The sequence below is a fragment of the Hyaena hyaena genome, unplaced genomic scaffold (genome assembly GCF_003009895.1).
Source record: "Hyaena hyaena isolate Hyena2069 unplaced genomic scaffold, ASM300989v1 scaffold_100, whole genome shotgun sequence".
In the NCBI taxonomy this organism is placed as follows: Eukaryota; Metazoa; Chordata; class Mammalia; order Carnivora; family Hyaenidae; genus Hyaena; species Hyaena hyaena.
This window is the reverse complement of record NW_024080732.1, coordinates 973876-989253: the sequence shown is the minus strand read 5'-3', so window position 1 is coordinate 989253 and position 15378 is coordinate 973876. Positions and strand designations below refer to the sequence as shown.

Below are 15378 nucleotides of genomic sequence, written 5' to 3'. Positions count from 1 at the left end.
GCCACCAGACAAGCGGCCTGGACATTTTAGGTTCTGCTCAGTGTTATAAAGGTGTTGCCAAGTTACTGTATTTGAGGCATCCTGTTCTGTCCTATCTCGACTTTTTGACTGCCCCACGCAGCGCCACCCTACTTCCTCTTCCTCCTGGTCAAAAAAAAATTTTTTTTTTTTAAGTTTTTGTTTATTTACTTTGAGAGCGATAGAGTGTGTGTGCACAAGTGCAGGGGAAGGGCAGAGAGAGAGAGAGAGAGAGAGAGGGAGAGAATCCCAAGCAGGTTCCGCGCTGTCTGTACAGAGCTTGACACAGGGCTCCAATGAACTGTGAGATCATGACCTGAGCTGAAATCATGAGCTCAGACGCTTAACTAAGCCACCCAGGTGCCCCCGATCAGAAATTCTCTGTTGAAGCCCTGGTGTAGGCAGAGTGTTAAGAATTGGCTCCCTGTTCTTCAGGAGTTTAAATTCTAGCTGAGGAGATTTAAAGAAGCATGTACATGGACAAACCACCCCAAAACCGTATTTCAGGGCCTAAGGAAGATCCAGGCAGTGCCTGCTACAGGTGGCCAGAGTTTCGAGTTTGCAGCTTAGGGTCTGGTTTTGAGGCTTCTGAGCACGGATATGATCTGATAAAAAAGCAAGTTCTGGAAGTAATGTGACCGTGAAGAGAAGGTTTCTATTCCTTTAACAAAAGATTATTAAGTTTATTCCAGGCCTCAGTGCTGAACCATTTATAACTTCTTCTAATCCATCTTAAGTCCGTCCTTTGAGGTCATACATGGTATCTTTCAAAGACAGGGAATCTGAAGCTCAGATATGTGACGTTTCTTGCAGAGGATCACACAGCTAATGAGAAGCAGACCTGAGAGCCAGTTCTTTCCAACGCTCGGTCTCCACTCTGACTACTTGGTGTAGAGTGGGCTGAGAAGGGGCACCCAGGGCTGCAGATGGCCGTCGTTGAAAGCCTGTGTGTGGTTCCGCACGTAGGAGCTTGGAAGTTGTCAGTCCATCCTAATAATGAGTAAAAAAGTGGGCAAACTGAAAATCAACAGCTCCTCTTGGATCTGTAAGAGAGAGGAGGACACAGGGCAGCCGCTGCCCCCACGGCAGGCACAGGAGAGACAGACACGGACAGGGAGTCAGGGAGGACGCACGAGTGGAAACCGCTCTGGGAACCAGTGCTGGGGAGGAGAGCCTGAACTGCAAAGATGAGTTCTTAGTCCGGAGAGACTCCAGGGACAGCCAGTGGGAGGGCCCCCCACAGGATGGTCAGTTTTACCTCTAGGAGCTCTACCACGTCCTCAGTGAAAATCAGAGAGCACTCCCCCACCCCCCACCTGCCTGCATCACAGGGAGAGGGAAAGTAACCATTTTAATGTACCCAGAGCACTGTGTTCTTAACAACCCTAACTCCTAGAGGAAACTAGTTAACCAAAGCCTAACCTGCAGGGGTATTATCACAGTCTAACCTGGAGGAAGGGAAATACCCAGCTCCAGCCCACTTAAGCCACCCTGTCCTACATAAAGGGAGAGAAGAAAACCTGAGAAATACTTATGAAGTTCATGAAACGACAGAGATCTAACCATAGAACTCAAGAATGCTTCCCTGCCCTGCTACACCTCACCACCACATTCCTTACTAAAGCCCTACTTACAGCAGTTCCTTTTACCTGGTATGTGGTATCTGGCTATTAAGAAAAAAGTACAAGATATACCAAAAGACTAAAAACACAATTGAAAAGACAGATCAGGCATCTGAACCAGACATGGAAAGGGATGTCGGGATGATTGTATTGGAAATTTAAAACAACTATGTTAATATGCTAAGGGTTCTAATGGATAAAGGAGACTGCATGCAAGAACAGATGGGCAGTGTCAGCAGAGATTTGGAAACTGTAAGAAAGAACCAGAAAGAAATACTAGAGATAACACTATAGCAGAAATGAGGAATGTTTTTGTTTTTGCTTGTTTGTTTTTTCATTTGAGAGAGAAAGAGCATGTGAGCAGGTGGAGAGGGGCAGAGGGAGGGAAGGAGAGAGAGAGAGAAAGAGAATCTTAAGCAGGGTCCACTGGGGGTGTGGAGCCCAGTGAGAGGCTTTAAGAGTCTGAATTGGGGGGTGTGTAGGTGGCTCAGTTAGTTAAGTGTCCCACTTTGTCTCAGGTCATGGTCTCATAGTTCATGGGTTCGAGCCCTGCATTGGGCTCAGAGCCTGGAGCCTGCTTTGGATTCTGTGTCTCCCTCTCTCTCTACCCTGCCCTTTCCTTGCATGCTCTCGGGTTGTCTCTCTCTCTCTCAAAAACAAACAAACAAACAAACAAACAAACAAATAAATAAATAAATAAATAAGAATACACATTGAGGTCTGTGCTGACAGCCTGGAGCTTGCTTCACATTGTGTGTCTTCCTCTCTTTCTGCCCTTCCCTCACTTATACACACTCTTTCTCTCTAAAACAAAAATAAATCTAAAAAAATGAAAACCCATCAAAATTTATGGGATGCAGCAGTGCTAAAAAGGAAATTTATACCATTGAACATATATATTAGGAAAAAACAAATTTACAAAATCAGTAAATTCCTGCCCAAGGAAACTAGAAAAAGAGGAGAAAATTAAATCCAAAGTAAGCAGAAGAAATAATAAGAATTAGAACATAAATCATTGAAATTGAAATCAGGAAATCAGAAGACAAAATCTCTGAAACCAAAGGCTAATTCTTTGAAAAGATCAGTTGATAAGCCTCTAGCCAGGCTAACTAAGAAAAAAAAGGGAGGACACAGATTACTAATATCAGAAATCAGGACTTCACTATATATTCTATGGACATTAAAAAGATAATGCTATGAACCATTCTGTACCCATAAATTTTATAACCTAGATGAAAAGGACTAATTCCTTGAATGACACAATTTGCCAAAACTCACAAAAGAGGAAATAGACTAGCTGAATCGGCCCATACCTATTAAGGAAATCAGTCAGTAATTAATAACCTTCCAACTACAAAGCCCCAGGCCCAGATGTGTTCACTGGTGAATTCTAGCAAACATTTAAGGAAGAAATTATACCAATCCTCCATAATCTCTTTCAAAGGATAGAAGTAGAATACTTCCTAACTTACTCTATAAGGCCAGTATTACCTTATTACCAAAACCAGAGAAAGACATTAACATAAAAGAAAACTATAAACCAATATCTTTCATGAACATGGATGTACATGTCCTCAACAAAATAACTAGCAAATGGAATCCAGCAATATATAAAAAGAATTAAAACACCATGACCAAATAATCTACATTTTTTTAATGTTTATTTATTTTGGTAGGAGGGCCAGACAGAGGATCTAAAGTGGGCTTCATGCTGACAGCAGCAAGCCCGATGTGGGGCTAAGATCATGACCTGAACCGAAGTTGGACACTCAACTGACTGAGCCACCCAGGAGCCCCATGACCAAGTGATATTTATCCCAGATATAGAAGGCTGCTTCAACATTCAAAAATCAGTTAATGTAATCCATCACATCAATAGGCTAAAAAGGAAAAAATCACACAATCATACAATAGATGCAAAAAAGCATTTAACAGAATTCACCACCTCTTTATGATAAAAACTCTCAGTAAACTAGGAATAAAGAACTTTCTCAACTTGATAAAGAATATCCACAAAAGACCTACAGCTAACATTACACTTAATGGTGAAAAACTCAAAGCTTTCCCAGTGAGATCAAGAGCAAGGCAAGAATGTCCTTGTTTACCACTCCCTTATAGCTTGTACTGGAAGTTCTAGCTAATGCAATAGGAAAAGAAAAGGAAATAAAAGGTATACAGATTGGGAAGAAAGAAAGAAAACTGTCTTTGTTTGCAGATGACATGATCATTTATGTAAAAAATTGAAAAGAATCGACAAACTCCTGAAGTGAATGAGCAATTAGAGCAAGGTTGCAGAATATAAGGTTAATATACAAAAGTCTTTTGCTTTCCTACATACCGGTAATGAACAAGTGTCATTTGAAGTTAAAAACAGAAAACCATTCACATAGTGAAATTTTTCTGCAAAGCTGATGAATAAAATTAAGGAATTAAATACATGGAGAGATTTTCCATTTTCAAGGATAGGAAGACTCAGTATTGTCAAGATGTCAGTTCTATCCATCTTGATTTATAAATTCACTATAATCCCAGCAAGTTATTTTGTGGATATCAGCAAAGTGAATGTGAAGTTGATAAAGAAAGGCCAAAGGCCTGGAATAGCCAACACTGTCCTGAAGGAGTGGGACAAAGTTGAAGGACCCAACATCAGGGACTTAATAGCTACAGGAACTAAGACTGTGGTACTGGTGAGAGAAAAGATTAATCAGTGAAACAGAGTAGAGCCCAGGAATAGACTCCCATAAATATAGTCAGCTGATCTTTGACAAAGGAGCAAAGGAAATAAAGTAGAGCAAAAAGAGTCTTTTCAACAAATGGTGCTGGAAAAACTAGACATCCATGTGCAAAAAAAAAAAAAAAAAAAAAAAAAAAAAAAAAAAAAAAAAAAAAAAAAAAAAAAAAAAAAAAAAAAAGGAATCTGGATGCAGACCTTACAGCCTTTACAAAAAGTAACTGAAAATGGATCACAAACCTAAATATAAAGTGAAAAACTAGAGGACTCCTAGTAGATAACATAAGAGAAAACCTAGAAGACCTTGGGTGTGGAAATGACTCTTTAGATACAACACCAAGGGCACAATCCTACTAGATAAACTGGACTTTATTAAAATTAGAACGTTCTGAATGCTGAAAGTGTCAAGAGAATGAGAAGACAAGCCAGAAACAAAATATTTGCAAAAGACAAATATTACTGATAAAATAGTAATATACAAAGAACTCTTAAAACTCAACAATAAGAAAACAAACAACGCAGTTAAAAAATGAACCCAAAACCGTACCAGAACTCTCACCAAAGAAAATACACAGAAGGCAAATAAACATATGAAAAGATGTTCCACGTCATGTCATTAGGGAAATGCAAATTAATACTGCCTAGGTAACTGTTAGGATGGCCAAAGTCCAGAAAGCTGACACTATCAAATGCTGACAAGGATGTGGAGCAACAGGAACTCTCATTCATTGCTAGAGGGAATGCAAAATGGTACAGCCACTTTGGAAGACAGTTTGGAGGCTTATTACGAAACTAAACATACTCTTACCATATGGTCCAGTAATCATGCTCCTAGGTATTTAGTCAGAGGAGTCGAAAACATGTCCATTCAAAAACCTGCATTCAGATTTCATAGTAGCTTTATACACAGTTGCCAAAACTTGGAAGTAACCAAGGTGTCCTTCAGTAGATGACCGGATAAATAAATGTGATGCATCCAGTGGAATCTTTTTCAGTACTTGTAAGGCAATGAGCTGTGAAGCCATGCAGGAAACGTAAAGTGAAAGAAGCCAGTCTGAAAGGTTACATTCTGTATGAGCCTCACTATATGACATTCTGGAAAAGGCAGAACTATGAAGACAGTGAAGAGATGAAGGATTGAGGTGGGGAAGAGGGATAAATAGGTGACACACAAGGGATTTTTAGGGCAGTGAAATTCTTTGTGTGAGGCTATAAAGATGGCTACAGATCATTATACATTTGTCCAAACCCATAGAATGTACAACACCAAGGGTGAATGCTAATGCAAACTGTGGACTTCGGATGATAATGATGTGTCATTGGAGGTTCATCACCTTTTTTTTTTTTAAAGTTTATTTAAGAGAGAGCACAAGCAGGAGAGGGGCAGAGAGAGAGAGGGAGAGAGAATCCCAAGCAGGCTCTGCTATCTCAGTGCAGAGTTCAGCGTGAGGCTCGATCTCATGAACCATGAGATCATGACCTGAGCCAAAATCAAATCAGACACTCAACCGACTGAGCCAGCCAGGCACCCTAAGGTTCCTCACTTATAACTAATGCTCCACTCTGGTGGTAATGTTGCTAATGGGTGAGGCTGTGCGTGTGTGGGGCAGGTGGTAAATGGGCAAGCTCTACCTTCCCCTCAGTTTTGCTGTGAGCCTTAAACTGCTCTAAAGGAATAAAGTCTTCATTAAATTTTTTTTTTCAAAAAGCTGTAGTATCCCCCAAAACCATCCACATGTGCTCGCCAGGAGCCTGAGTGACAGTAGCAGGTTGAGGGGAAAGGGCATTTGCACCTGAGTCCTGCCTCCTGCCAGTGACACAACTTTAGCATCCATTTCCTCATCAATAAAATGGAAGTAACCGTACCTACCTGCAGGATGGGTTTGAGAACTAACAGAGACAATGTTTGTGGTCCCATCATGTGGGACCTGACATGGCTGCCCGGACTGGGAGCTAGTGTTAGCAGCAGTGCTGGTAATGAAGATGGAGAGAAATAGAGAAAAAGAACTTGGTTTTTGTGTTCACTTCTTGTGCTATTTCAGTGCTTCTTTAAGAAATTAAGACATCACACACCCATTAAGGTGGCTGCTATTAAAAAAACAGAATCACTTCATTCATATGAGGACTTTAAGATACAAAACCGATGAACATAAGGGAACGGAAACATAAATAATGTAAAAACAAAGAGGGACAAAACATAAGAGGCTCTTAAATATAGAGAACAAACGGAGGGTTGCTGGAGGGATTGTGGGGGGCGGGGCTAAGTAGGTGAGGGGCATTAAGAAATCCACTCCTGAAATCATTGTTGCACTATATGCTGACTTGGATATAAATTAGGAAATAAATAAATTATTAAAAAAACAAAATAACAAGTGTTATGGAGATGTAGATGTAGAGGATGTACCGAAATTGGATGTAGAGAAATTGGAACGTTTGCGTGCCGTTGGTGGGAATGTAAATCGGTGCAGCTGCTGTGGAAAAGGGTCTGGAGGTTCCTCAGAACATTAAAAATAGAACTCCCACGTGATCGAGCAATCTTCCGTCTGAGTATGTACCCAGAAGAATGGAAAGCAGGGTCTTGAAGGGATATTTTACACCCATGTTCACTGCAGCATCATTCACAGTAGCCAAGAGGTGGGAGCAATCTCAGTGTCGGCGGTCAGATGAACGCGTGAGGAGAATGTGGTCTGTACACATCGTGCAACGTCCAGCCTTGAGAAGGGGGGGAAGTGTGACATGTGGCTACAGCGTGGATGAATCGTGAGGACATAGTGCTAAGTGGAATAAGCCCCGTCACAAAACACACACACGGAATGATTCTACTTTGAGGTACCTAGAGTAGTCATGTGGACAGAAACAGGATGTAAAATGGTGGTTCGCAGGGGCAAAGGGACTAACTGTTCAGTGGGCAGAAAGGTTCAGATTTGCAAGGTGAGAAAGTCCTGGACATCTATTTCACAGCAGTGTGAACACGCTTAACACTACTGAACTATATACACTTAAAATGGTCAAGATAGTAAATTTTATGGGGGCTTTTCCACCACAATAAAAAATTTAATTATTTTAATCACCACGAGATTATATGCCAGAGCCACAAATAGGTGGGCTTTCCTCAAGCCTGGGAAGTCACTGCGTGCTGTGTACGTGTGCGTACGATATCTGTGTCATTCATCTTCTTCTCCCTCCCAGCAACGCCATTGGTCCCCTGGTAGCGTTGTGGCTGATTTACGAGCAAGGCGCAGTCCTGCAGGAAGCAGTTACCCCCGTCTGGCTGCTTTTCTACGGAGGAGTTGGAATCTGTACGGGGCTGTGGGTCTGGGGGAGGAGAGTGATCCAGACCATGGGGAAGGACCTCACCCCCATCACACCGTCGAGGTAAGCCGAAGCGCGGGCGGGATCGGCAGGGCTGTCCGTCCGGACCCTGTGTGCCTGAAGTCCTGGCGTGCTGCCCTTCGCCCCCCCCCCGCCCCCCCACCGCCACCGCGCAGCTGGCAGCTGGGGTCCACACCCGTCCTTGCCCTCCTTCCCGCACACCTAGGCTACCGCCCTGCGGTGAGGGAGAGGCTGGGGACTCAGGAGGCCAGAGAAGCTCCAGGGAACTGCAGGGAAGAGAACGCCCCGCCCCCCTCCGGCCACGCCCCCTGCTGGTCTACACTCAGCGGGAGGCCTTGGAGGGCGAGTGGTGGGGGCCGTGCAGGCTGCCTGTGACTCAGTCTCCACCCCCCCCCCCCCCCCCCCCCCCCCCCCCCCCCCCTCCGTGTGGCGCTTCTGCCAAGTCCTCTTCGGATCCGTTAGGGGTGAGGTGAAAACTTACAGGAGAACTTGGAAGCCTTACAGCTAAGACTTNCCCCCCCCGCCCTCCGTGTGGCGCTTCTGCCAAGTCCTCTTCGGATCCGTTAGGGGTGAGGTGAAAACTTACAGGAGAACTTGGAAGCCTTACAGCTAAGACTTGGAACTACCTATTGTAAGAAGGCTTTTCTCCCTTGAAACTCATTCTAATGAAAGATTCTTTTGTAAGATTGATTTGAAGAAAAATTAGCAATCTGAGAAAAAGTTTTTTTTGCAGCAAATACACATTTTAAAAATAAGAGTGTGTTTTTTTTCTCGCCACTCTAGAAATGACTAATTTAGCATTTTTTACACAGCAGGAATTTCTGACCCAGTTACTACAGTGTGTGCTTTTTGAAAACATATCAGAAAGAGAAGCCTATTTAGGGCTGTAAACAGCATAATGCAGTCTTCGTGTGAATTGTTGTCATTATGCAGCAGTTTCTTTTCTATTAATGGCATCTGGCCCGGTCAGCAGCCAACAATCCACCCAAAGAATGTTCTGGTGAGACTCTGGCACCCTGGGGTGTCAGTGAGGCGGATACAAAGAGCGCCTGTGATGTGTCTCTTGTGCCCCCTCCCGCAGCGGCTTCACCATTGAGCTGGCCTCCGCGTTCACCGTGGTGATCGCCTCCAACGTCGGACTTCCTGTCAGCACCACACACTGCAAGGTAGGTCCCTGCCACGCGGCCGCTGGGGTCAGTCCGCCGCCACCCAGCGCCTGAGAAAAGCTGGCAGCGCCTTGTGCGTGGTCAACACCCACCCCGGGGCCTGCCGGGCCTGCCGGAGTGTTGTGGGAGGTGGGTGGTCGCTTTCCCACACCGTCCCTCTCGACCGTGTGTGCTCAGCAGCGTGACGCCTTGTGTGGCGCCCGCTTCGCGCTTCCCGCCTGCCACGTGTGCCTCACACTCCCCATTTGTCCCGTTTCCCTCTCGTTTCCACGGAGGATTTCGCGTGGAAGTTGTGTGCACACTAAGCGTATTCGTGGGCCCAGATGGGGGCCTGCCACTCGCTTCCGGCCGCTGCCGGGGACTGGGAGTTGACAGTGGACGTAGACGGAAGCAGGGCGCGGTGTTCCAGCTCTCCTCCCTGTGTGATTGCGCGGAGTGCTGCACTGCCTTAGAGTAAACTCCGAGTGAGCGGTGATGCTGAATGTTGATCACTGCCAAGTGCGCCTCAGCTGAGACGCAGCGAGGGCTCCCTGCGGGCGGGGTTTGCAGGCTGCTGTGACTGTTAACTCATTTAATCCTCCCAAGAGCCTTTTGGGGCGAGCGCTAACGTTCCCTCGGTTTCACCAGTGAGCGGACTGAAGACAGAAAGGTGAAGTGACTCGCCCACGGTCCCCCACCCAGGCAGCGCCCGGCCCTGCTCCCGCGCAGTAGCCACCAGGAGCCCAGGACGAGGGCTGTGCGCTCCTCGCGTTACTCTTCTGGTTTCGGGTATTTAAAACTTAGAAAAGCACACGTTCAGTGACATATTTCAAACAGTACAAAACCGTGTGGGACGAAAGTGATTGTCTTCCGCCTTACTCCACATCAACTTAAGCTTCCTGGGCTGTGGGCGCAGAGAGGAAATGCCTCTTATTAAATATATCTTCCTCCCAGAGAAGCAGGCTTTGAACTCTTCTGTAGGCATGAAGAGTCTTTGCGGCTGCTTTCAAATAACTGTCACTGTCTTTTCAGTGATTAACCCTGCATGTGAGCAAGCCTAGTGAAGGCACACTCTTTCACCCCAGTTGAAAGATCTCTTGAAAAAGCAACACAGGGGCACCTGCATGGCTCAGTTGGTTAAGTGTCGGACTTCGGCTCAGGTCATGATCTCATGGCTCATGGGTTCGAGCCCCACATTGGGCTCTGTGCTGACAGCTCAGAGCCTGGAGCCTGCTTCGGATTCTGTGTCTGTCTCTGCACACACGCTCTGTGTGTGTATCTCTCTCTCTCAAAATAAAAAAAAAAAATAAATATTTTAAAACTTAAAAAAAAAGTCTCTCTAACACGAGACCACAGTGGATGTCAGCTATCAAATAGACTGGAGCCAGAGCTCAACTCGGATTCTAATCAGTCTGTCCAGTATCACTGATCGTGGACTGGTGGTCAAAGCCCAGAGCTAGTCACTGCAGTAGCTAAAGTCTGGGTCCTGGCCCACTGGGCCTGGCCTCACACTAGGAGCACAAAGCCCAGAAGCCGGGGCGCTGGCAAGAATCCGCAGCCGCCCTCACGCAGAGCCCTACCCCTCCTGCAGCAGGGGCTCCCCGTGCAGCAGGCCCCATGTGGCAGGTGCAGCCAGCGTGGGAGACCAGGACCCTGTGTGAGCAATGCCCCGATCTGGAAACATTTGAAGGGTACTGACCTCCACATAAAAGCATAACCAGATGCCATCGTGTTGGATGTTTTCCTGCTTCCCCGCTTCCTCTCCTACCTGCTCATTAGGTTTTTTGCTTACAGCTGCCTTCCTCAGAAGGCAGATGAAAAGTTTTGCTTTCTGTAAATCTTTCAGTGTTAAGCATTTCGGTATTTCACATCACAGGACTCAGTTCATTAGATATTTTCCTGGGACAATACTTCTGGTTAAAGTTGAAGGCCTTAATTGAAAAAATAGAAAGGAGTCTTGAAAATAAAAGTATCCACTGAGGCATGATTCAGTAACTTGTTACTCGTTCTTTCCATCTGTGAGCCTTGATCAGTTTCAGCCTTCAGCCCTAGCATGCAACACACAGTGGCCGCTGTTGGACACGCTTATGAACGTTTTATAGCGATTCGGAGTGGTGTTAATGCAGAATGTCTTAATTCCTTGTGGGGGTGGCTTGGGGTTACTCTCTTTTGTCAATCACCCCACATTGTTCATCGGGGTTGGTGACATAAATGACTACTCAGCCAGCCTGTGGATTTGGAACCGCTTAGAGGAAACACTACTGATTTAAAATTTTTTTTAATTTTAAAAATTTAAAAATTTAGTATAATTTCTAACTTAACTTTCTAAGTCTTAGTCTTTGGTTCTCCTACTTATCTTCCTCCCCCCTTCCCAATAATTCTGTTGCTGTTAGTGCCTGATGATGGTGTTAAGTGGAAACACATTTAGCTTATTAAGAAGGAGGTTACATACACGCAGCATTGAATATTACCAACAAAAGACCTAATCAGTAGTGAAGACATCGTACTCAAGTCCCTTGTGATCCAAATAATGTAACAACTAAAAAGATAAGGCAAAAGCCATTAGAACTCAAAAATTAGTATGTCTGAGTGTGTGACAGATGAAGAAGCCAAAAAGTATTTAGGAATATACAAGATTTGGACAATAGATTGAGAGCAGTATAATTAAAAAGCATGTGTCAGAATTTTACCCTCCAGATCTTATGCCTTCTTGTCAAGTATCACCAAGTATTTATAAAAATTAATCATAAATTCAGAAGGCCAGGATAAAAGTCACTTTAAAATTTAGAAAATAGGGGCGCCTGGGTAGCTCAGTCAGTTGAGCATCCTACTTCAGCTCAGGTCATGATCTCACAGTTCCTAGGTTTGAGCCCTGTGTCGGGCTCTCTGCCTGATCAGCGTGGACTCAGCTTCGGATGCTCTGTTCCCCTCCCTCTCTCTCTGCCCCTCTCCTGTGTGCACTCTCTCTAGCAAAAATAAAAATAAACATTCGTAAAAAATGAAATTTATAAAATAAGAACAGAAGTTGTGCTATACACTAATCACAATGAAATTAAACTATAAATTTAGTATGTGTTGAAAAAGGGAAGTATCACCGGGACAATTTTAAATGTTCTTTTAAAGTAACAGTTGAATCAAGGGGTTTAAAAATTACAATGATGGGGGCGCCTGGGTGGCTTAGTCGGTTAAGCGTCCGACTTTCGCTTAGGTCATGATCTCGCAGTTCGTGGGTTCGAGCCCCGCGTCGGGCTCTGTGCCGACTGCCAGCTCAGAGCCTGGAGCCTGTTTCAGCCTGTGACTCCCTCTCTCTCTGACCCTCCCCTGCTCATTACAGTGATGGCTTTCGTGACAAAAAGCTCTGTCTGTGTGTGTGTGCGCGCGCACGCGCGCACGCGGTTATACATGGAAAAACCTTTGGGAGCTAAAGTTATACTCCGTTGAAAAGTCCAATCTTTAATAAATGATTTAATTGAGCAAAGAAATAAAAGAATTAGACCTTAAAGATTTTATAAAAGGTGTAGAATAAAAATTCTGAGGAAACAGTAAGAAAGGTATAATATTTATAAAAGCAAAATAAATTTAAAAACAAAAATACTGGGGTACGTGGGTGGCTCAGTCAGTCGAGCCTCCAACTCTTGATTTTGACACAGGTCATGATCCCAGGGTCATAGAATGAGCGCCGCGGGCTCTGCGCTGAGCATGGAGCCTGCTTAAGATTCTCTTTCTTTGGGGCTCCTGGGGCTCCTGGGTGGCTCAGTTGGTTGGGTGTCTGGTTTCAGTTCAGGTCATGATCTCACAGTTTGTGGGTTCGAGCCCCACATCCGGCTCTGTGCTCACAGCTCAGGGTCTGGAGCTGTTTCAGATTGTGTCTTCCTCTCTCTCTGCCCGCCCCCCCCCACTCGTGCTCTCTCCCAAAAATAAACATTAAAAATTAAAAAAAAAAAAAAGATTCTCTGCCCCTCCCCCCACCTATGCTCTTGCTCTCTTAATAAAATTAAATAAATAAATAAATAAATACTGAAGGGGAAGGGGAGAGAAAAGTGGCTACAAAAAAATATCAAATCACATCAAGGAAAAGGAGAGGAATTAAGGTAGGAGAAAGACATCATAACAGAGAAGGGAATTTTTAAAGTATAAAAGAAACCATGCGGCTATATGTGAAGAATTTAGAAACCTCTGTGAAATGAATTGTTTTCTGCAAAAAATCTACATGACAAATACTGACAAAGAAGTAGGAAAATGTAGAAAATCTGAACAGAGCCAGAGGAGAAAACTAAGGACATTCTCCAGAAACAATTCTTCTCACCTGAAAAAGCAAAAAGGAGGAGACACAACTGATTCCAGTTCTAGATGGATTAATTAGATCACCTCTTCCATTTTAAAAGACTAATTCTCACATTATATAAACATTCCACAATGTAGGGAAAAAAACAAAGTAGAAGAGGAAACACCTCATTTTGTCCTATAAAGCATTTACTGAATAACCCTAATATCAAAACTCTAATGATGTTGACTAATATCTAATAAAACATGATAATTAGGGGCACCTGGGTGGCTCAGTCAATTAAGTGTCTTTATTTCGGTCCAGGTCCTGATCTTGCAGCTGATGAGTTTGAGCCCCACATTGGGCTCTCTGCTGTCAGCATGGAGCCTGCTTTGGATCCTATGTCTCCCTCTCCTCCCTCTCTCCGTCTCTCTCTCTCTCAAAAATAAACATTCTAAAAAATAAACAAGCAGGGGCACCTGGGTGGCTCTGTCAGTTAAGCATCTGACTTTGGCTCAGGTCATGATTTCATGATCTTGAGTTTAAGCCCCACGTCGGGCTCTGTGCTGACAGCTCTGAGTCTGGAGCCTGCTTCAGATTCTGTGTCTCCTTGTCTCTGTCCCTCCCCTGCTCGCTCGCTCGCTCTCTCTCTCGCTCACTCAAAAATAAACGTTAAGAAAAACTTTTTAAAAATAAACATGACATTGAAAGCTATACTTACATATATGAATATTAGTATAAAACTTAAAGTGCTAATAAGCAGTATCAATGATTTTATGAAAGACCATTTCAGCAGTGTCAACGTAATTTTCCAGATTACTGGAAAACAGGCTCCAAACAGGGCAGCACCTGCACAGGGCTGGCCCCTCATAACTGCTCAACAAATAGGTGTTGAGTGAATCCCAAGAAGGGTATTCTGACATCTTCAATAGAATAGGGTTTACCAGTCCCTTAAAAAACAACATATGATCATCTATTGAGAAATATGCCAAAAAGACATCTGAGAAAATTCCTCATGTATCTCTAACACACCGCTAGAATTCAGCGACGGTGACCAAGCCCACATAAAAATACAGCACTCTATGGCTAAAATGAGCAAATCAGAGAACTCTAGATGCTGGCGAGGATGTGGAGAAACGGGCACCCTCCTACACTGTTGGTGGGAATGTAAACTGGTACAGCCCCTCTGGAAAACAGTGTGGAGGTTCCTCAGGAAACTAACAATAGAACTCCCTTATGACCCAGCAATAGCACTGCTAGGAATTTACCCAAGGGATACAGAAATGCTGAGGCATAGGAGCACATGGACCCCAATGTTCATAGCAGCACTCTCCACAATAGCTAAAACATGGAAAGAGCCTAAGTGTCCATCAACAGATGAATGGATCAAGAAGATGTGGTTTATCTATACCATGGAATACTACATGGCAATGAGAAACAATGAAATCTGGCCATGTGTAGCAACATGGATGGACCTTGAGGGGGTTATGCTGAGCGAAATAAGTCAGGCAGAGAAGGACAAATATCATATGTTTGCACGTATAGGAGGATTAGGAGGAACTTGACGGAGGAACAAGGGGGAGAAGAAGGGCGGAAATGGTGGGGGAAAGGGAGAGAGGCAAACCATGAGAGACTCTTGAATGCTGACAAAAACTGAGGACTGATGGGTGGGGGGGGAGGGGGGATGGGCATGGAGGAGGGCACTTTGGGGATGAGCACTGAGTGTTATGTAGAAACTAATTTGACAATAAACTATTTGTATAAAAAAAAAAAAAAAATACAGCACTCTAGAGCTTGTCTCAGCAATAGCTGGGACGAAAATGTAATAAAAACAAGAACACCCCCAGGACTGCAGCAAAAAGAAGGGCGTTTTGGAATAATCCCAATAAATGTAAGTGCGTGTGAAGAAGGCACAAGACCTTGCACACAGGTGATGAGACACTTTGTTCCTGGGTGTAAAAGCGAAATTTTATGGAGTTCGCTTCTGACTTTACAAAGGGAGACTCCAGTGAATTTGGTAGGTTAAGCTAGCTATGGAATTGAGAAAATACATTTGCATTAACAGTTAATATCATTATTCAGTAAAGACCACACGTAAATAAATAGGGGACATGCTTAGATTGCAGTATGTAAATGGGCAAAATACGTGGAGAGACAATTTTTATATGTAAAGACCAGACAGAGTAAAATTGGATGGATAAAAGGAAGTTCAACCTTCGGAGTAATTAAAAATATGCAAATTAAAACAACAGTAACTCGTTTTGT

At 44.0% G+C, this 15378-nt stretch overlaps 1 protein-coding gene across 5 annotated transcripts in view; it reads left to right on the top strand.

The window, feature by feature from the left end:
* SLC20A2 (solute carrier family 20 member 2) overlaps positions 1 to 15378 on the top strand; it is a 106657-nt gene that overhangs the window by 87137 nt on the left and 4142 nt on the right. For all 5 annotated transcript variants that reach the window (XM_039235591.1, XM_039235588.1, XM_039235592.1 and 2 more), the window contains 2 exons: positions 7561 to 7746; positions 8786 to 8870. In XM_039235591.1, the coding sequence (XP_039091522.1) occupies positions 7561 to 7746; positions 8786 to 8870 (271 nt within the window). The remainder of the gene's footprint in view (positions 1 to 7560; positions 7747 to 8785; positions 8871 to 15378) is intronic.